Below are 22,703 nucleotides of genomic sequence, written 5' to 3' on the forward strand. Positions count from 1 at the left end.
TTTTATAGGTAAGTATTTAGTTTTAAAATAGGAATAATTTAGTTAATAATAGTAATTTTATTTAGATGTATTTAAATTATATTTAAGTTAGGGGGGTGTTAGGGTTAGGGTTAGACTTAGATTTAGGGGTTAATAACTTTATTATAGTGGCGGCAACGTTGGCGGCGGCAGAGTAGGGGTTAATAAGTGTAGTTAGGTGGCGGCGGCAGAGTAGGGGTTAATAAGTGTAGTTAGGTGGCGGCAGAGTAGGGGTTAATAAGTGTAGTTAGGTGGTGGCGGCGGCAGAGTAGGGGTTAATAAATAAAAAGTAGGTGTCGGCGATGTTGGGGGCGGCAGATTAGGGGTTAATAACTATAATGTAAGTGGCGGCGGTGTCCGGAGTGTCAGATTAGGGGTTAATAAGTGTAAGATTAGGGGTGTTTAGACTCGGGGTTCATGTTAGGGTGTTAGGTGTAGACATAAAAAGTATTTTCCCATAGGAATCAATGGGGCTGCGTTAGAAGCTGAACGCTGCTTTTTTGCAGGTGTTAGGTTTTTTTTCAGCCGAATCAGCCCCATTGATTCCTATGGGGAAATCATGCATGAGCACGTTTTACCAGCTCACCGCTACCATAAGCAACGCTGGTATTGAGGCGAGATGTGGAGCTAAATTTTGTTCTCCGCTCACTTTTTTGCGGCTAACGCCGGGTTTAAAAAAACCCTGTAATACCAGCGTTGTCTTAAGTGAGCGGTGAGAAAAAAAATGCTCGTTAACACCGCACACCATTACCGACAAAAACTCGTAATCTAGCCGAGAGATTGTAAAATAAGCCCAGGATGATTGATATGCCCTGCTCTCGTGCAATTGGTTGAGCAAGAGCAGGGGTGGGGATTGCACAAGTGATTGCTTGCAAAATATTTAATTTTAGCAATAGAAGCTGCATTGCTGCACACAAACACAGGCAGACAGGTTTCCTATATGGAAGCTTTGTCTGCTCGCATGTTCAGAAATGTGGGCCTGAAATGGAAACACAGGCAAATGGGGGGCAGTACTCAAGATGAACAGAAAGTTAAAGGCTGACACAATAGTCAGAATGATTAGCACAGAGCCTAGAGCTCATCTAAAGCTCTCCCCTCAGGTGGGCTCATCTAAAGCTCTCCCCTCAGGTGGGCTCATCTAAAGCTCTCCCCTCAGGTGGGCTCATCTAAAGCTCTCCCCTCAGGTGGGCTCATCTAAAGCTCTCCCCTCAGGTGGGCTCATCTAAAGCTCTCCCCTCAGGTGAGCTCATCTAAAGCTCTCCCCTCAGGTGAGCTCATCTAAAGCTCTCCCCTCAGGTGGGCTCATCTAAAGCTCTCCCCTCAGGTGGGCTCATCTAAAGCTCTCCCCTCAGGTGGGCTCATCTAAAGCTCTCCCCTCAGGTGGGCTCATCTAAAGCTCTCCCCTCAGGTGGGCTCATCTAAAGCTCTCCCCTCAGGTGGGCTCATCTAAAGCTCTCCCCTCAGGTGGGCTCATCTAAAGCTCTCCCCTCAGGTGGGCTCATCTAAAGCTCTCCCCTCAGGTGGGCTCATCTAAAGCTCTCCCCTCAGGTGGGCTCATCTAAAGCTCTCCCCTCAGGTGAGCTCATCTAAAGCTCTCCCCTCAGGTGAGCTCATCTAAAGCTCTCCCCTCAGGTGAGCTCATCTAAAGCTCTCCCCTCAGGTGAGCTCATCTAAAGCTCTCCCCTCAGGTGAGCTCATCTAAAGCTCTCCCCTCAGGTGAGCTCATCTAAAGCTCTCCCCTCAGGTGAGCTCATCTAAAGCTCTCCCCTCAGGTGAGCTCATCTAAAGCTCTCCCCTCAGGTGAGCTCATCTAAAGCTCTCCCCTCAGGTGAGCTCATCTAAAGCTCTCCCCTCAGGTGAGCTCATCTAAAGCTCTCCCCTCAGGTGAGCTCATCTAAAGCTCTCCCCTCAGGTGAGCTCATCTAAAGCTCTCCCCTCAGGTGAGCTCATCTAAAGCTCTCCCCTCAGGTGAGCTCATCTAAAGCTCTCCCCTCAGGTGAGCTCATCTAAAGCTCTCCCCTCAGGTGAGCTCATCTAAAGCTCTCCCCTCAGGTGAGCTCATCTAAAGCTCTCCCCTCAGGTGAGCTCATCTAAAGCTCTCCCCTCAGGTGAGCTCATCTAAAGCTCTCCCCTCAGGTGAGCTCATCTAAAGCTCTCCCCTCAGGTGAGCTCATCTAAAGCTCTCCCCTCAGGTGAGCTCATCTAAAGCTCTCCCCTCAGGTGAGCTCATCTAAAGCTCTCCCCTCAGGTGAGCTCATCTAAAGCTCTCCCCTCAGGTGAGCTCATCTAAAGCTCTCCCCTCAGGTGAGCTCATCTAAAGCTCTCCCCTCAGGTGAGCTCATCTAAAGCTCTCCCCTCAGGTGCGCTCATCTAAAGCTCTCCCCTCAGGTGCGCTCATCTAAAGCTCTCCCCTCAGGTGCGCTCATCTAAAGCTCTCCCCTCAGGTGCGCTCATCTAAAGCTCTCCCCTCAGGTGAGCTCATCTAAAGCTCTCCCCTCAGGTGAGCTCATCTAAAGCTCTCCCCTCAGGTGAGCTCATCTAAAGCTCTCCCCTCAGGTGAGCTCATCTAAAGCTCTCCCCTCAGGTGAGCTCATCTAAAGCTCTCCCCTCAGGTGAGCTCATCTAAAGCTCTCCCCTCAGGTGAGCTCATCTAAAGCTCTCCCCTCAGGTGAGCTCATCTAAAGCTCTCCCCTCAGGTGAGCTCATCTAAAGCTCTCCCCTCAGGTGAGCTCATCTAAAGCTCTCCCCTCAGGTGAGCTCATCTAAAGCTCTCCCCTCAGGTGAGCTCATCTAAAGCTCTCCCCTCAGGTGAGCTCATCTAAAGCTCTCCCCTCAGGTGAGCTCATCTAAAGCTCTCCCCTCAGGTGAGCTCATCTAAAGCTCTCCCCTCAGGTGAGCTGATCTAAAGCTCTCCCCTCAGGTGAGCTGATCTAAAGCTCTCCCCTCAGGTGAGCTGATCTAAAGCTCTCCCCTCAGGTGAGCTGATCTAAAGCTCTCCCCTCACGTGAGCTGATCTAAAGCTCTCCCCTCAGGTGAGCTGATCTAAAGCTCTCCCCTCAGGTGAGCTGATCTAAAGCTCTCCCCTCAGGTGAGCTGATCTAAAGCTCTCCCCTCAAGGTGAGCTGATCTAAAGCTCTCCCCTCAAGTGAGCTGATCTAAAGCTCTCCCCTCAAGTGAGCTGATCTAAAGCTCTCCCCTCAAGTGAGCTGATCTAAAGCTCTCCCCTCAAGTGAGCTGATCTAAAGCTCTCCCCTCAAGTGAGCTGATCTAAAGCTCTCCCCTCAAGTGAGCTGATCTAAAGCTCTCCCCTCAAGTGAGCTGATCTAAAGCTCTCCCCTCAAGTGAGCTGATCTAAAGCTCTCCCCTCAAGTGAGCTGATCTAAAGCTCTCCCCTCAAGTGAGCTGATCTAAAGCTCTCCCCTCAAGTGAGCTGATCTAAAGCTCTCCCCTCAAGTGAGCTGATCTAAAGCTCTCCCCTCAAGTGAGCTGATCTAAAGCTCTCCCCTCAAGTGAGCTGATCTAAAGCTCTCCCCTCAAGTGAGCTGATCTAAAGCTCTCCCCTCAAGTGAGCTGATCTAAAGCTCTCCCCTCAAGTGAGCTGATCTAAAGCTCTCCCCTCAAGTGAGCTGATCTAAAGCTCTCCCCTCAAGTGAGCTGATCTAAAGCTCTCCCCTCAAGTGAGCTGATCTAAAGCTCTCCCCTCAAGTGAGCTGATCTAAAGCTCTCCCCTCAAGTGAGCTGATCTAAAGCTCTCCCCTCAAGTGAGCTGATCTAAAGCTCTCCCCTCAAGTGAGCTGATCTAAAGCTCTCCCCTCAAGTGAGCTGATCTAAAGCTCTCCCCTCAAGTGAGCTGATCTAAAGCTCTCCCCTCAAGTGAGCTGATCTAAAGCTCTCCCCTCAAGTGAGCTGATCTAAAGCTCTCCCCTCAAGTGAGCTGATCTAAAGCTCTCCCCTCAAGTGAGCTGATCTAAAGCTCTCCCCTCAAGTGAGCTGATCTAAAGCTCTCCCCTCAAGTGAGCTGATCTAAAGCTCTCCCCTCAAGTGAGCTGATCTAAAGCTCTCCCCTCAAGTGAGCTGATCTAAAGCTCTCCCCTCAAGTGAGCTGATCTAAAGCTCTCCCCTCAAGTGAGCTGATCTAAAGCTCTCCCCTCAAGTGAGCTGATCTAAAGCTCTCCCCTCAAGTGAGCTGATCTAAAGCTCTCCCCTCAAGTGAGCTGATCTAAAGCTCTCCCCTCAAGTGAGCTGATCTAAAGCTCTCCCCTCAAGTGAGCTGATCTAAAGCTCTCCCCTCAAGTGAGCTGATCTAAAGCTCTCCCCTCAAGTGAGCTGATCTAAAGCTCTCCCCTCAAGTGAGCTGATCTAAAGCTCTCCCCTCAAGTGAGCTGATCTAAAGCTCTCCCCTCAAGTGAGCTGATCTAAAGCTCTCCCCTCAAGTGAGCTGATCTAAAGCTCTCCCCTCAAGTGAGCTGATCTAAAGCTCTCCCCTCAAGTGAGCTGATCTAAAGCTCTCCCCTCAAGTGAGCTGATCTAAAGCTCTCCCCTCAAGTGAGCTGATCTAAAGCTCTCCCCTCAAGTGAGCTGATCTAAAGCTCTCCCCTCAGGTGAGCTGATCTAAAGCTCTCCCCTCAGGTGAGCTGATCTAAAGCTCTCCCCTCAGGTGAGCTGATCTAAAGCTCTCCCCTCAGGTGAGCTGATCTAAAGCTCTCCCCTCAGGTGAGCTGATCTAAAGCTCTCCTCTCAGGTGAGCTGATCTAAAGCTCTCCCCTCAGGTGAGATGATCTAAAGCTCTCCCCTCAGGTGAGATGATCTAAAGCTCTCCCCTCAGGTGAGATGATCTAAAGCTCTCCCCTCAGGTGAGATGATCTAAAGCTCTCCCCTCAAGTGAGATGATCTAAAGCTCTCCCCTCAGGTGAGATGATCTAAAGCTCTCCCCTCAGGTGAGATGATCTAAAGCTCTCCCCTCAGGTGAGATGATCTAAAGCTCTCCCCTCAAGTGAGATGATCTAAAATGATCCTCAAGCACTGTGAGAGAAATTCTTAAAAGGCAGATTTTGCTTTACCTTTCCAATGGGAGTTCCCTGCGTTTCTGTATGTGAAGGAGAGATAAGTCCACTGCAATATAGCACTGCATGTCATGACAGTTCTGTTGCATTTACACTTTGTGCTTTGTATTTTATATTACTTTACACTTCAGATTAAGCTTTATTACATTTAAACTGTGCACTATTTTGTACACTGTAGTTTATTTAGGATTGTGATTTTACAAATTTTGATTATGCCTTTACAGTTTCTATGTAACTTTAACAAAGTAGGATCATACTTTGTATATTTATGTGTATCTTTTGCATATTACATTGCACTTTGTATTTCATTACTTTCTATGGGCCCGATAAGCAAAGATTCTCTAGTTTGGAGAGAAATTATACTGCAGACTTCATTGGGGCTGAACTCACTGAATTCTTTGAGAAAAAAGTTTGGAACCTGTAAGTCCCAGAAAGATGAGAGATCCCTTCCATAGAAAGTAATAAAGCTCTCTGAGATACATTATTTCACAGCGGAGAAAGAAGGTAACTGGAGAACACCTGGGGCAGATATAAAGGCTCAGTTTGCATTAATTACAAATTAAACTGAATTTTTTACTACATTCTAACTTGCTTTTGCCTATGGTTAAGCATATATTATTTTTCTGTCAGTTAAATAAGAAATTGTAAATTTTGTGCAAACTTCACCTGCATACATCTGGCGAGAAAAATGAGAGACAAGCTTTTTTAAAATGCTTACAGCATTTCATAAGACCTGTGAGAGAGCTTCAGATATACCCTGGGAACTCCTCTGTTAAGGCCAGGGAACTCCCCTTCCACTTTCTGAAGCTGTATTTTTCATTTTACAATAGAGAAAATATGAAGTGCAATGCAAGTATGATCCTAATTTGTTAAATTAACACAGAAACTATAAAAACAATCAGAATGTGTAAAAAAAAAATCACTGCTGGGTCTAAATCTAAATGTATTAAAGTATAAAATAGAAAGTGCAAAGCTTAAATGTAATAATACTGAAAGGGACCCAATCTGAAGTGTAAAGTAATATAAAATACAAAGCACAAAGTGTAAATGTAACAAAACTCATATCACACAGTGTGCTATATTGTACTGGGCTTGTCTCTCCTTCAGATACAGAAATGACAGATCTTGCAGTGCTGGAAAGTTCAACCCTTTTTCTTTGAGCATTCAGTGAGCTCAGACTCTGTGAAATCTGCATTACAATTTGTCTTCATGTAGGATCATTTTTTATCATCAAACTATATTATCCATATGATTGACAGTCTCAACCTCTGTTAGTATTTATTTCTAACAGACTGTCAGCCAGAGAAAGGAATATTGGCTTACTTAGGCAGACAGGCTGACAGCCATAGAGAGAAGTTATGAGTCATAGACAGACTAACAACCATAGAGAGAAATATTGACTGAGACAGACAGGCTGACAGCCATAAAAGGAAAGACTGACCAACTGAGACAGACAGACTGCCAACCATAGAGAGAGAAGTACTGACAAAAGCAGACAAACTGACATCTAAACAGAGTTTAATGCACATATAAAACACAAATACAGTATAAGATCTCTCATTTTTATAGACAATATCCTCATTCTTAAAGAAAATATCCTTGCTGTGTCTTTCCTTCCTTGTCCTCAGTCATTACACACCAAGCATCACCACTACTTGCAGCTGGAGTCGAGGGAAGTGCAGAGAAGAGACTGTGACGAAAGATCCTCAGCAAATAACCATGGGTGACTAGCGTCTAACAACACCGTTAAATCTACAATTTATATATATTGTAGATAAAACCATTGAACACTGGTGTGTGTGTGTGTGTGTGTGTATGAGATAAATAGAATATATATATATAAAACAGACATGCAGATTAGATAGACACACTGGCACATAGACAACTATATAGAGCAGCTACACATATACAAAAAAAACAGGGCAAATACAAATAATTCTACAGACATTGGGAAGAGCAACACAGTTATATTAGGTAACAATGCCTCTGCCAGGAGACTAATCCTTGTACCCACTACAGGTTTTTAATTTATAATGTTAACTCTAAAGTTGGCTAAGACTACTCTCCCTTGTTTTGCCCTAGGTTCCCGTTTCTCAGACACCCAGAATCCCTCAGAGATTCACAAACTGACCTGGATGACATGATTTTCCCTGGCAACAACAATGCACAAAGATCCAGCCAGGGCGGGTATAACTGACTGCACACAGGCTGCGTGCCAGTTACACGTTGGCAACAGGGCCCCTGCCTGCAGCCATTTTAACTGGCCCCCACTCTACCTTTGACAACTCACAGAAAGCACTCAGCCATGTAGCACAGAATACTGTTTGTCTCTAAACTACAAAAACCTCTAGAAAGCAACAGGTTAAATGAAAATAAGACATAAAAGATAGATGCTCAAGTTATGAATGTGTAAGTCATCAGTGCCAAGCACATCAAGCCATTGGCAGCCTTTGTAAAAATGTATTGAAGCCCTAATTGCCCCTAAAAGGATTGTATTGGAGGATTATATATTTTGACAGCTGATAACTGTCTCCAAGAACACCAGATTTAAATATTACCGGGGATAGACATATCTGGTATTCATGGACTTCATAAATTTATCAGCTCTGCTGGAGCTCAGCGGCGGTGTGTCAGGGGTCAGCGGCGGTGTGTCAGGGGTCAGAGGCGGTGTGTCAGGGGTCAGAGGCGGTGTGTCAGGGGTCAGAGGCGGTGTGTCAGGGGTCAGAGGCGGTGTGTCAGGGGTGGCACAGATTACATTGCAAGAAGTGGGGACTGAAACACTAATCCTTCTTATGAAATGTACATTTTTACAGCAATTAAAAAATATTGTGCTTTTGTTTTGGATAGATAGACAGACAGATGGATTAGACCAGTAGTTTAATAAAGTTTGTTGGGGATGCAACAGGCAGATGGGAAGTTGTACCACACAGTAAGAGCATTCATCCCTTTGTTTGCAGATATAGATGCTAGAGTGCTGCATAGCCCAAAACTTCTGTTCTTACACAGTTACTGATTACCCTGAATGGGGAACTTACCTTGTTATCCTCCTCTTCCTGGCTGGAGTGATTGGATTCTCTCCTCTCCTTGGCAGAACTCTCTGCTGCTGCAACTGCCTCTTCCTTTACTTCTTTTACCTCCTTCTGGGGCACTTCTTTTACCTCCTTCTGGGGCACTTCTTTTACCTCCTTCTGGGGCACTTCTTTTACCTCCTTCTGGGGCACTTCTTTTACCTCCTTCTGGGGCACTTCTTTTACCTCCTTCTGGGGCACTTCTTTTACCTCCTTCTGGGGCACTTCTTTTACCTCCTTCTGGGGCACTTCCTTTACCTCCTTCTGGGGCACTTCCTTTACCTCCTTCTGGGGCACTTCCTTTACCTCCTCCTGGGGTAATTCCTCCACTGTCCCAACCTCCTCTACCGAGACCCCAGCCACTTGCTCCTCACTCTCCCCGACTTGCTCTGTTTCCTCCTCTTCCTCTAGGGAGCGCTCCTCTCTCTCCCGCTCCTCGCTCTCCTGGGCGCGCGGTGCCTTGCGGAGTTTGAGCAGCAGCAGTGTGGTTAGGATGACGGCTATTCCGGTGAATATCAGCGGTACTGTGATGGAGTAGTCCCCTTCCAGCTCCATGCTGGCTGCAGACTGTGGGTTAAGACGCCTTTTGTTCTGTGTCTGGCAGATGATGATGAGGCAGTGATCCCCTCCCGTTACCTTCTACAGCACAGCTGTCATACCCCGGGCCCTCCCTCTAACAGATCTCACCGCCCCCTCCCTGCACTGAGCACGCAGCCTCTGGAAGCACCTTCTGGTACTGGGCCAAGAAATCATCTAAACTGAGGCCTTGTAATGATGGAGAATTGTAGTATAAAGAAGCATTGGAGATATTTATGTTTTGTTCATACAAAGGGACATGAAATCCAATTGTATTTTGTTTCCTGGTTTTATGATACAGCATACAATGAAAAGGACATATATGTGCAGCCTCCAATCAGCAGATAGCTCCCAGTAGTGCATTGCGCCTCCTGAGCATACGCAGGTATACCTTTCAACAAATAATTCCAAGAGAACTAAGCAAATTAGATACTAGAAGTAAACTGCAAAGTTGCTTAATATGATATGCTTTGTCTGAATCATGAAAGTTTCATTTTGACTTTAGTGTCCATTTGAATTAAATGTACATAGTACTTATACCGCCTCCTGTCTGATGAGGAGTTTTTATAGAGTGATTGATGCTTTTGAACAAACATTACATTGTAAATAAATGTAAGACAAAATAAAGATTAGCCTAAAGATATTATGTAGATATATGTTGAGATATTGAAGAAATAAGTGTAAAGTTTTAGTTTCTATAAAGTAATGGGTGCCACCATGTTGAAACCTAGGTTTTCCTTTATCTAATCTCTTCTGCTGAGGACACTTAGGGACAGATACAAGTAAAAACAATGGTTGTGTGGAATACAGCAATGTTAAAGTAACTATAACAGGCTTTAAAGTCTCTTTAGCTTTGCTATATTCCATAGGTATTGTTTTACTTTGTATCTGTCCCTAATTGACCTCAGCAGAAGAGATTAGTTAACCAAAAAAACAGTAGAATTGGATATTGCACACTATTTTTACTATATGTAACCAAACATTTTATATTACAATTTCAACATGCTCACCTAATTTGAAAGGGCAGGTTTCCCCTTTTCAAACAAGAAGTCTCATACCCTGTTAGTGATGCAGGTGCTAAGAAACATGCTCTGTTACTGCCCCACCAACACAACTAGGTATAATGCCCATCGTACTCCTCATTCACAATGTGATACAGAGAAAACCACATTCCTACACTGAGTCATCCTCTGTACACATGGAGGAATTCTGGACGGAATGTTAGCAGGAAATGGACTAATGCTTAAAGGGACAGTCTACTCCAGAATTTTTATTGTTTCAAAAGATAGATAATCCGTTTATTACCCATTCCCAAGTTTTGCACAACCAACACAAGTATATTAATACACTTTTCACCTCTGTGATTACCTTGTATCTAAGCCTTTGCAGACTGCCCCTTTATTTTAGTTCTTTTGACAGACTTGCATTTTAGCCAATCAGTGCCCTCTCATAAGTAACTCCACAGGTATGAGTACAATGTTATCTATACGGCACACATGAACTAATGCCCTCTAGCTGTAAAAAAACTGTCAAATGTATTCAGAGGCGGCCTTCAAGTGCTTAGAAATTATCATATGAGCCTACCTAGGTTTAGCTTTCAACTAAGAATACCAAGCGAACAAAGCAAATTTAATGATAAAAGTAAATTGGAAAGTTGTTTAAAATGACATGCCCTATCTGAATCATGAAAGTTTAATTTTGACTAGACTGTTCCTTTTAAGTATCATTTGATCACTGGGATATGGACAACTCCTGCAATTCTATTGGATGACAAAGACATACTTCCATCAGCATAAAACAATTGTTTTTATAAACTGAAGAACATTTGTTGTACACAATATGAACTATATAAACTCAAATTTAACTATGTAATTTTTAAAATTATATTTCTGATTTCAAATTCTGAAACAAGAAAATAAAATCTGTATCTAACATCTGAGGGTATTAATTCTGCTTGTTAAATAACCTAAATCAGATTTATTAAAGGGACACGAAACCCACATTTTCTTTCTTTCATGATTTAGAAAGAGCATGTCATTTTAAACAACAAATTTATTTCTATCTAATTTGCTTCATTCTCTTGATATCCTTTGTTGAAAAGCATATCTAAATAGACACGGTAGCTGCTGATTGGTAGTTGCACACAGAGGCCTTGTGTGATTGGCTCACCCATGTGCATGACTATTTAATCAACAAAGGATATCTAAAGAATGAAGCAAATTAGATAATATCTTCCACTGCAGGGTTAGTTAATACATGCAGAGTAGACAAAATATTTGTGCAGACACAGAACAACACTAAAAACCTAAAAGTACAGAGCACTGGGCCACTAGAATTAATCAGCTAATTTAATTTAAAGGGAAGTTGTAGCACAAACATTACACAAGTTAATATTTCTACTATTCACTGTAAAACTCTAATGGCCCCTGTCCCCCTTGTTTCCGCACACGCCTTCAGGCTCGCCGGAAACAGGAGTTAATAAGCAGCGGTCTTAAGACCGCTGCTCCTAAACTCATATGCCGCCTCTGAGGCGGCGTATAGCAATCCGCCCCATCATGAACGATCGGGCTAATTGACACCCCCTGCTAGCGGCCGATTGGCGGCGAATCTGCAGGGGGTGGTATTGCACCAGCAGTTCACAAGAACTTCTGGTGCAATAATAAATTCCGACAGCGCATGATGTCGGCATTTATTGATGTGCGGCGGACATGGTTCGCTATAGCGAATCATGTCTGTCCGCACATATATAAATAGACTCCCATGTGTTACCCCCCCCCCCCACAAATAGGTTAAACACATAGGTAAAGTTCTACTCAGGAGTCACAAGCATTGCAGCTTCCGAGCATAACACAGCCAGTGATTGTTGAGATTGTGCAACTGCACCTGCTAATTGGCTTACTGACATTACCCTGCAGCTCCCAAGGAGGAATTTATCTGTGTGTTAAATCCCTTTGCAGGGGTTAAACACAGATGCCCTCAAGCTCCTTTGCTCTTCATATGGGCAAATCAAGGATGCCTGGTTGTCAAGTCAGGGTGTATGGCCCTTACATGTGTCCCTGGTCTCTGGTTATATGAAATCTATGAGCAGCTAGCTCCCAGTAGTATATTGCTGCTTTTGACATACCTAGGTATTCTTTTCAACAAAGGATACAAAGGGAACAAAGCAAATCAGATAACTGAAGTAAATTGGAAAGCTGTTTAAAGTTGTATGTTCTATCTGAATCTCGAAAAAAACAAAATTTGCTATGTTCCATACAGTCATTAAAGATATTGCACACTCTGGTGAGTGTGACACACTGAGAGCGGCGCGCAGCATGATAATCCGGCTGTGCACGGTCAGTGTGTATAATCTGGCTGTGCACGCTCAGTGTGTATAATCCGGCTGTGCACGCTCAGTGTGTATAATCCGGCTGTGCACGCTCAGTGTGTATAATCCGGCTGTGCACGCTCAGTGTGTATAATCCGGCTGTGCACGCTCAGTGTGTATAATCCGGCTGTGCACGCTCAGTGTGTATAATCCGGCTGTGCACGCTCAGTGTGTATAATCCGGCTGTGCACGCTCAGTGTGTATAATCCGGCTGTGCACGCTCAGTGTGTATAATCCGGCTGTGCACGCTCAGTGTGTATAATCCGGCTGTGCACGCTCAGTGTGTATAATCCGGCTGTGCACGCTCAGTGTGTATAATCCGGCTGTGCACGCTCAGTGTGTATAATCCGGCTGTGCACGCTCAGTGTGTATAATCCGGCTGTGCACGCTCAGTGTGTATAATCCGGCTGTGCACGCTCAGTGTGTATAATCCGGCTGTGCACGCTCAGTGTGTATAATCCGGCTGTGCACGCTCAGTGAGTATAATCCGGCTGTGCACGCTCAGTGAGTATAATCCGGCTGTGCACGCTCAGTGAGTATAATCCGGCTGTGTATGCTTAGTGTGTAAAATCCGGCTGTGCACGTTCAGTGTGTAAAATCCGGCTGTGCACGCTCAGTGTGTATAATCCGGCTGTGCACGCTCAGTGTGTATAATCCGGCTGTGCACGCTCAGTGTGTATAATCCGGCTGTGCACGCTCAGTGAGTATAATCCGGCTGTGCACGCTCAGTGTGTAAAATCCGGCTGTGCACGTTCAGTGTGTAAAATCCGGCTGTGCACGCTCAGTGTGTACAATCCGGCTGTGCACGCTCAGTGTGTACAATCCGGCTGTGCACGCTCAGTGTGTACAATCCGGCTGTGCACGCTCAGTGTGTATAATCCGGCTGTGCACGCTCAGTGTGTATAATCCGGCTGTGCACGCTCAGTGTGTATAATCCGGCTGTGCATGCTCAGTGTGTATAATCCGGCTGTGCACGCTCAGTGTGTATAATCCGGCTGTGCACGCTCAGTGTGTATAATCCGGCTGTGCACGCTCAGTGTGTTATGCCTTTTCATCTCTGCACACTCAGCCACATCAGGTCGCTTCAGAAGTGATGCAACACGAAGCAGCTGCTTTGCCTCGCGCCGCATCGCTTGCAGTGTTTCACAGCCTTAACTCTCTCTTAGAAAAGAAGGAAACCTAAGTTACAACATGGCAGCATTTATTGCTTTAAGGACACAAAGGGTTCTGTTTACAAAGCTGTGGGCATAGATTGGGAACCCTTGCGGTGCGCTCACAATACCCAGAACTGCAAATTAATAACCAGGTCTCTTTAGACCAATGCATTTTATTCTTGCACTGTTGTTTGCATTTAAAGGGACACTGAACCCAAAAATTTTTCTTTCGTGATTCAGATAGAGCATGCAACTTTCTATTTTACTCCTATTATCAAATTTTCTTCATTCTCTTGCTATCTTTATTTCAAAAGCAAGAATGCAAGTTTAGAAACCAGCCCATTTTTGGTTCACAACCTGGGTTGTCCTTGCTGATTGGACAGCACCAATAAACAAGTGCTGTCCAGTGGTATGAACCAAAAATTGGCTGGCTCCTTATCTTAGATGCCTTCTTTTTCAAATAAAGATAGCAAGAGAACAAAGAAAAATTGATAATAGGAGTAAATTAGAACGTTGCTTAAAATTGCATGCTCTATCTGAATCATGAAATTGGTTTAGTGTCCCCATGCAAAGGGATTAAACACATAATTAATGTCAGCTCTAGAGAAGCAGTGCACTACTTGGAGCTAGCTGAACATATATGGCGAGTCAATTAGTCACCAGCTAGCTCTAGATAGGTATATTTTACCTTCCTGGTAAAATATTTTATAAATAAATAGTGCTGGTGCTTAGGAGCATACCATTGCAAAATAGCAAAGTCAGTTTGCAAAAGTAAATTGAAAAGTCTCTTAAAATAAAAATTGATTTATATAAAACATGAAAGTTTAATTTTGTGTTTCATGTCCCTTTAAACCATCCCAGATAACTGACAAGGGGCATGGGTGCTCACTTGTGCAATCTTAAATTCCTGCATCAGACTGGTTACCTGCTTGGGAACATGGTTTACTCACATGTTGATGAATGGGCCTCTTAAACTTTTTTTTTTTCAATATTTAAACAGTAAATATTTTTTTTTTTAAAAATACATTTGCATATTATTATCAGGCTGCTCTTTGCTTTAAAACATAGTTCCATCTAACATTTATTTAGTGATTATCGTCCCTTTAATCCAATTGAACAGGTGAAACAGAACTTAGTGCTAGTAGGGGTCTCATATACAGAAAATCAGTAGATGTGATCTGAGAGGGTCAGTGAGCTCTGATTAAGAAGCAGAACTCGCACTGATTTGGGGACAGTTCATATCTAGAGAAAAAGGCAGCTGCAATTTGGTGAAAGCCAGTCCGGATCTGTCATCAGAGTGTCAGCTTTCAGCTGTGCAACAGAGAACAGAGACGCACTTTATTTGAAGCTTGTATAAGTGTAAGTTTAGCCGTAGCTGGCACTGGTGTTTCCATAGTGTTTCTTTAAGAGATCATCAATATGTCACAACAAAAACATTCCAATAGTCAGCACCCCCCAAGCCAGCACCAACAGCCTGCGCTTAATCTCACAGCGCAGCTGCTCATGTAGTAACAGACCTCTATTTATGGTAACAAGAATCCCCATCTCTTAATCGTCTGTGGCGGATGGAATAATAGATTAACAGGAAGGCAGAAGCCAGCTTGGAGACTATTTAGTTTTATTTTTAATATATAAAATGTATCCATCAAAACTTTAACAGAGAAGTTTAACAGTAAAGTCAAAATTAAACTTTTTGATTCAGACAGAGCATGGCATTTCCAATTTACTGTTAATAATTTGCTTTGTACTCTTAGTATCTTTAGTTGAAGAGCATGTGTGTGTGTGTCTCTGCTCTATTATAAATGTTTCACTTCAGAAGTTACCTGCTTTCTTAAAAAAACCTCCTCAATCTTTGTTATTGGTATAATATGGATTGGTTCTATCTGTTATTATTCTATGGCCTGATCCCTGACCCATTTTTCTTATGAAGTCGGCTAAAGTTAAAGCTTTGATGAACCTGATCACTATTAATACCAAGGGGCTTAATAACCCAAATAAAAATATAGCTATAAAAGAAAAAAACAAGGGGGACTTAATTTTTCTGCAGGAAAAACATTTTCTTCTTAAAAGGGAAGAGTCCACAGCTGCATTCATTACTTTTGAGAAATACAGAACCTGGCCACCAGGAGGAGGCAAAGACACCCCAGCCAAAGGCTTAAATACCTCCCCCCACTTCCCTCATCCCCCAGTCATTCTTTGCCTTTCGTCACAGGAGGTTGGCAGAGAAGTGTCAGAAGTTCGAGATAGTCTCTCATGGAGGGTAGTACACTTCACAATGGGACTGGAGTTTTAAGTAATCCTGTCAGCCTCTCAGTGAGAGGATGGATGAAAGTTAGAGTCCGGAGATGCAGGGAGAGTTTTCCTGCAAACCCATCCCGACTCATATTAACAGCTCCTTGGTAATCAGCGTTGACGAGTTTCGCTGCCTACCTTTCTTCACTCAAGTCTATGTCAGAAGTGAGGCTACTATCTGTCACACTTGAAGGGCCGTGTTCCTGTTCCACAGCGTAGATTCCGGTAAGATTGTTTCATTTTATTTCGAAATGTGAATAATGTTAACGAAACAAGGTAGGGTCCCAGTGGGACTCCTTTTATCTTAATAAGGAATTGTGGGTTAATATTTCCTGAGGGGGGTTATTGAACAAGTGGGGCTTTTAATCATGTTTGTTATATGGTTCTGTCTGCATTTGTGTAGCTATACTTAGGCTCACGGCTCTTTCTAGATTGCGTGCCCTTTTCGTGACTGGCACGGTGCACCTTGTGACGGGTGCGGTTACGCTGTTTTTCACTTCCGTATGCTGACTGAGAGTCTTGCTCGTGGGTTGTCTGGTTCACAGGATGTGGTGAGTGCCCCAGCCATTGGGGGTGTTAAAGGGTGCCAGTTAGTTTTTTGTCATTTTTGTAATCCCAAGATTATGGAAGATTCTGATATGCGTGACATGGATGCCTCCGATACGGAGGATGTGTCTTGTGATGAATATGAAATGGCCCGGGTAATCAATGCCCATCAGTTATATTCCAATTGCTGTTCTAGAGTACTCTCTTCTCCCGAAGCAGGGAGCTTAGAGTGCGTTGAGCCATCTGCCTCCGAGGTTTCCATGACCCGTGAAGCGAGTGCCCCAGTTCATTTCCCGGCTACGCAAGTAGGTGTCCCTATGGCCTTTACTCCTTCTCCGGAGGGTGGCTTGTTTCCTCCAGAGGTTACAGCACGGTTCCGCATGGCCATTTCTATGGCACTGAGTCATTTATATCTCCCAAGTGAAGTATTTCTAAGATACTGTCCATGTACCGTTAAACAGGGCCCGTCGAGCGTGGGATTGCCCGATTCAGTTCGGCCTTCTGGGGAAGCGTTGGCCCCTGAGGCTTCAGGGGCCCCTATCTCGGGGCCAGGATCTTCAGTTGCTCCCGCGAGGGATGATTTTGCCTTCCATTATAGGCTGGCTCGCCTTCGTGTTCTATTAAGACATGTTTTGTCAATGTTGGAGGATCCCAGTCCTAGCGGGTGGAGGGATCTGAGGCCTTAGAAGCTAGATGGGAAAATTGATATGACGTTTGGGGATGAAGCCAATCTCCTTAACGTCGCCGTTTTTCTTTTTCTTTATGTCTTTTGGTTTCAGTTATGAGCTTGGGTGAATGGGGTTTTTAATCAGCTGGTCCCGTTGTCGTCCTCATTCACCTTGGGTGTTCACCCGATGGGTGCTGCCTTCATTTTATTTTGATCCGGATGGATGTGTTTAATTTGTTTTTTCTTAAGCTCATGTCCTCACAAGTTGCACACTTGTTGAATAATAGAATTGTTTTTCTAGTTAATTTATTTTTCCTTCGGGATGAATTTTCTTGGACCTTAGGCAGTTCTAGAGTGTCCTTATGCCAGGCAGGTACTGGTCGGATACCTTTTCAGCTGTTACCAGGGTTCATGTCACCCTTGTGGTGCTGATTAATCCTATTGGATTCTGAATGTCTCTTGGCCTATTCTATGGACTCCAGGGCTCGGATCCTACCGAAGTATGAGGCCTGTTGTTTAAATACAATCCCTCCGTATGGAGGGTTATGAGTGCCTATCTAGGTTGGTTGTTCGGGCTTCTCGCCTGGGATACAAATCTGTTTTTGCAGACATCATCATGATTCTTTAGGTCCCCGGGGGCTCAGAACCGTTATTCCATTCTTTGGAGTTGGGAGATGTGTGTGACCTATGTGGTCTGGTGTGCCGAGTGATTAATGATTCGCATTTTCTCTCGAGGTTCTTCCGGACGCTGACTCTTAGTCTATTAAGCATTTTATTGCGGTGGCGGAATTTCCTTCCTTCCTGCCTTGGGCGCATCATATGGTCTGGATGCGCGGGCATGTTCTTTCTCTATTCAGAGTTGTGTTACTCTAAGAGTTGGTGTGCAGGGGTTCCCTGCCTTCTGTGGGGAGCTGCGAAGCTCCAGCTTTTGCCTGCTTAAAGGGACAGTATACACTCATTTTCATATAACTGCATGTAATAGACACTACTATAAAGAATAAGATGCACAGATACTGATATAAAATTTCAGTATAAAACTGTTTTAAAACTTACTTAGAAGTTCTAAGTTTAGCTCTGTTGAAAAGGTGGCTGGAAAGATAAGACACTCCCCCCTTCTTTTGCATTTGAAAAGACCCTTTACACAAACAGGAGCAAGCTGGAAAGGTAGCTGACGGTATACACATAAAACTTTGGGGCTTGGTTAGGAGTCTGAAAATCAGAGCAATGTTATTTAAAAATAAGCAAAACTATACATTTTTTAAAAAACAACAACTTTATGGGCTATATAAATAGATCATCTACAAAACATTTATGCAAAGAAAAAATGAGTGTATAATGTCCCTTTAAGTGAGCTCCGAAGTTCCACCTAGAGAATCGCCTCACAAGGTTAATAAATCTGAGATAAACATTGGGAATAAGCCACCTTGACATCCCTGATGTTCTCAGCGACGGATTGATGGCCAGCAAAACCCAAAGCGAAGCCGCATCACACCCGATGATCGGGAAACACCAAACAGCGATCACGTGACCATGAAGGCCATCAGCATTAGACATATTTACTAATGCGAATGAGCGGAGGGGAAAGATAGCACCAGAGGTACATTGTGCACATTTACATGCCCTTGAAGTAGAAAGGGGAGGAGGCAAAGATCGCTAGCTGCAAGACAACTACCCGAGTTAAATCCTTATAGCAGCTCCAGTTTTAACGATACACACCGCTCTGATCACTTGATGTTAAAAATACAGTGCACATTTCACAGGCCTATCATATGGACACAACTTAAATTGCACACTGATAGTGATGCTGTATTTAAAGATCAGCAAATATCCTATATAAAAACAGCCCTTGTGAATACATATTGAACAGAAGCTGTGATATATTAAGAAAGCTTATTTATAACATTAGCCATAAAGTTATAGCATCTCAGATTACTGGTTCCACAGTAGAACACTAAAATTCTCCACTATGTCGCCAAAGAAAGGCACACAGGAAGAGAGCCACAAAAAGCATGGCATCTTGAAACCCATTAGTTAATGCCTTTTTCAAAAACACCAGCCAACAGATTTCATTAAACATGACAGATTCCCCTTTAACATCTAAGCCACCATCAATGTCCTCTGACTCTGATGGCCCAGATTCATTGGTCACAATTCCAAAAGAGATCTGGTCTTCTCTGCCATCAAAAAATGACTTCACATCTTTGATCACTCAGGTCAAGCTATGTATAAAAGAATAAATCTCAGACCTAAAAAAAAGAGATCTGCGAGATTGGCCACAGAGTGGAAAAGTTAGAAGATGAAAGCACAACTATGAAAAATAATTTTGCAGACCTCTACCAACATGCAGAGCACACAGATCAAAGCTTGTTATGTTTAGAAGATAAGATTGAAGATAGACAGACGCAATAATATTAGAATCCGTGGTGTCCCAGAATTAGTAGATACCAAGGACTTAACAGTTACCTTCAAGCTCTCTTTTCCTATACAAGAGGAACCGCATCAACAGATACAGTGGCTATGGATAGAGTCCGCAGGGCCCTGAGACCTAGGCCTCTGGGAGGGAGCGCCCCCCAGGGACATTATTGTGAAGATCACAAATTATCAAGTGAAGGAAGACATTATGAAAGCTGCCAGAAATAAATCTCCCATTCAGTATGAAAGGCCCTCTTTACAGCTCTTTGCAGACTTATCTGCCCGCACTCTTCTAAGGCGAAAAGAACTCCAACCTTTAACCCACCACCTCAGAAACCTTGGTGTCAACTACAGGTGGAACTTTCCCTTGCAACTAACAGCTATACATAAAAACAGACGAGCGACATGCACTTCCCCGTCAGAAATCTTGGATTGCTGCAAAAAGCTAGAAATAATATCTTCTGACGACATGCCAACCCTAAACCCTTTCTCTTCAGTACAAGGGTTCAAGCATCCTCCACCACTACCACAGAGATCTGACTGGTCGACCGTCCAACATAAAAGATCCAAACAATTAGATGGGACCACACGTGACTAATCAGGGGACTGATATACCCTGCAACCTGTAGAGCAGTGCTTTCCAAACTGTGTGTCGTGACACATTAGTGTGTCGGCGGCAGTGTGTAGGTGTGTCCCTGCTTCAGCACAAATTTTTTTTGAATTTAAATTATTTTTTTTGGTTTCCGACTGCTACGCATATCACGTGGTTGACACGTGATTGATACCTAGTGGGTCACAGATCATCTTAACCTATTGGCGCAGCTTAGCGGGAACTGAAACTATTCCCATTGGCGGCACATTGGCTCCTGACTGCACGTGTAGACTCCTCAATCAGCTCGTGACTGCATGCGTAGTCAGTGAGTGGCAGCAGTGTGTTTGCAGCACAGGCAGTAGTCAGTCGGACTCGCAGAGCTCTGAGGGCTGCAGCTTAAACGCTGAGCTGAAGTCAGAAGGCAAAGTGTTTTTTTTTTTTGCAGCTAGCTCCCAGTAGTGCATTGCTGCTCCTGCTCTTGATATATGGATAGGAAGTGGAAGCTTAAAAATGCTTGATGATGAAATGTGAGTGTCTTAATCTAATATTCCACTAAATATTCAGAAACTGTGTTCATCCCATCAACCTCATACATCCCATTAAAATAGTAAGTAGCTATTGGTTTTATTAAACTTTTTTTACTTCTTGCACATAATTACATACTGTTACTTGTAAATACATTTTGTTATTATATAATTTATGTATGTGTCCGTATCTCTTAAAACAAGTTAGTTTAACCTCCTGTTTGCCAGTACAACTGAATTACTGTGTCGCGAAATGATGTAGGTCTAAAGTGTGTCACCAACATGAAAAGTTTGAAAAGCTCTGCTGTAGAGTGATGTATCCTTTCTTACTTTATGTGCATTTTGACCTTCGTTTTGCTCTTTCCCTTTGTTTATACAAATGTTTTTTTCAATTTAACCAAGTGATAGTAATTTGTAACCTGATACTTTTATTTTCATGATTAATATCTCCTTGCTCTCTAGGCTAGGAAGAAATCTTTTAGGATTTCAAATTTATTCTCCTCCTATATGTTTTTAAATGTTTTAGAAAATGTTATTACTGTTATTTGTTTTTTAGTTGCAAGGTATGTGAACACACTAATTGCTTATCTCAAACAATGCAAGGTATATCTACTTACTCTTAAAGTGAATGTAAATTTTGATGCTAAAGTGCCCTTTTTTTAAAAATTCGATTAAAAAAAGGGGCACTTTAATTCATCAAAATTTACATTTCACTTGTGTTGTGAAAAAACAACAACTTACCTTTTAAACTTGACAGCAGCTCCAACTTCCTCCACTTGTTGCAAAGCCTCTTCCTGGGTCTAAAATGATGAATCCTGCTTCCTCCAATCATGGCATTGAATCAGACACTGATTCCCCCGGGGGGAAAGCCATGATTGGAGGATGACCTATCCATCATTTCTGACATCAGAAATGGCTTGCGACGACCGGAGGAAGATGGAGCTCCTGTCAAGATTAAAAAGGTATTTCTTCACGACAACGAGTGAAATGTAAATTTTGATGAATTAAAGTGCCCCTGTTTGTAATTGAATTTTTAAAAACCGGGCACTTTAGCATCAAAATTTACATTCACTTTAAGAACACAAATCAGGGATCACAAAATCTGCCTACAAACCATATATAGATATCCAATTTGTCTAAAACTTTTGTTAAAACCTTTCACATTCTGGGAAATAAAATTATTAACCCACATAAGAGATCAATGGCTCTTGACGATATATACCGAAAAGGAGGTGAGGTAATTTGCCTGCAAGTGACGTATTTTAAAAAAAAATGTGATCCCTAAATGCCTTACATCTCATTATCAGCATTTTCACAGTACCGACCTTTCAAAAAAAATGAATGGTGTTACACAAATCCCTCCTATTCACATTACACAAACAGACCTCAGACAAAGAAGGTAGATTTTTAGGAAAATCTAACAATAATAAACCTATGCCCACCAAACACACGACAAGCATCTTTTTCTTTCATGTAATTGGCAAGAGTCCATGAGCTAGTGACATATGGGATATACAATCCTACCAGGAGGGGCAAAGTTTCCCAAACCTCAAAATGCCTATAAATACACCCCTCACCACACCCACAATTCAGTTTTACAAACTTTGCCTCCTATGGAGGTGGTGAAGTAAGTTTGTGCTAAGATTTCTACGTTGATATGCGCTTCTCAGCATTGTTGAAGCCCGATTCCTCTCAGAGTACAGCGAATGTCAGAGGGACGTGAAGGGAGTATCACTTATTGAATACGATGATTTCCCTAACGGGGGTCTTTTTCATAGGTTCTCTGTTATCGGTCGTAGAGATTCATCTCCTACCTCCCTTTTCAGATCGACGATATACTCTCAATTTACCATTACCTCTACTGATAACTGTTTCAGTACTGGTTTGGCTATCTGCTATATGTGGATGGGTGTCTTTTGGTAAGTATGTTTTTTATTACTTAAGACACCTCAGCTATGGTTTGGCACTTTATGCATTTATATAAAGTTCTAAATATATGTATTGTACTTATATTTGCCATGAGTCAGGTTCATGTATTTCCTTCTGCAGACTGTCAGTTTCATATTTGGGGAATATAAACATCTTTTAAAAATGAAATTTATTTCTTACCTGGGGTTTAGTCTTTTTTTCAATTGACTACTTCTTACAAATTGCGGGCGGTATTAGGCCCGCGGGTGCAACAAATGCTAAACTTTATTGCGTCATTTTTGGCGCGTAATTTTTTTTGGCACAAAAGAGTACGTCTATGACGCAAGTTAGTCATTTCCGGCGTCATACTTGACGCCGAGACCTTTCACACGGTTGCGTCATTAGTGACGCGAGTGTGTCATTTCCGGTTATTTTTTTGCGCCAAAAAAGTTTAGTTACGTTGTGCGTCATACTTGGCGCCAAACTTTTTCATTATTTCAATACCCCATTGATGTT

General features: G+C 43.1%; 1 protein-coding gene across 4 annotated transcripts in view; it reads right to left on the minus strand.

Moving 5' to 3' along the window:
• Positions 1-8,805, minus strand: part of MXRA7 (matrix remodeling associated 7) — a 110,706-nt gene extending 101,901 nt beyond the window's left edge. For 2 of the 4 annotated variants that reach the window (XM_053709535.1, XM_053709520.1), the window contains exon 1: positions 8,117-8,804. In XM_053709535.1, the coding sequence (XP_053565510.1) occupies positions 8,117-8,704 (588 nt within the window). In that variant the 5' untranslated portion in view covers positions 8,705-8,804. Of the gene's footprint in view, positions 1-8,116 lie in introns of all 4 variants that reach the window. The other 2 variants (XM_053709511.1, XM_053709528.1) reach the window with 2 other exon arrangements.
• Between the last annotated feature and the right edge of the window lie 13,898 nt (positions 8,806-22,703).

This window comes from Bombina bombina, chromosome 1 (genome assembly GCF_027579735.1).
Source record: "Bombina bombina isolate aBomBom1 chromosome 1, aBomBom1.pri, whole genome shotgun sequence".
NCBI lineage: Eukaryota > Metazoa > Chordata > Amphibia > Anura > Bombinatoridae > Bombina > Bombina bombina.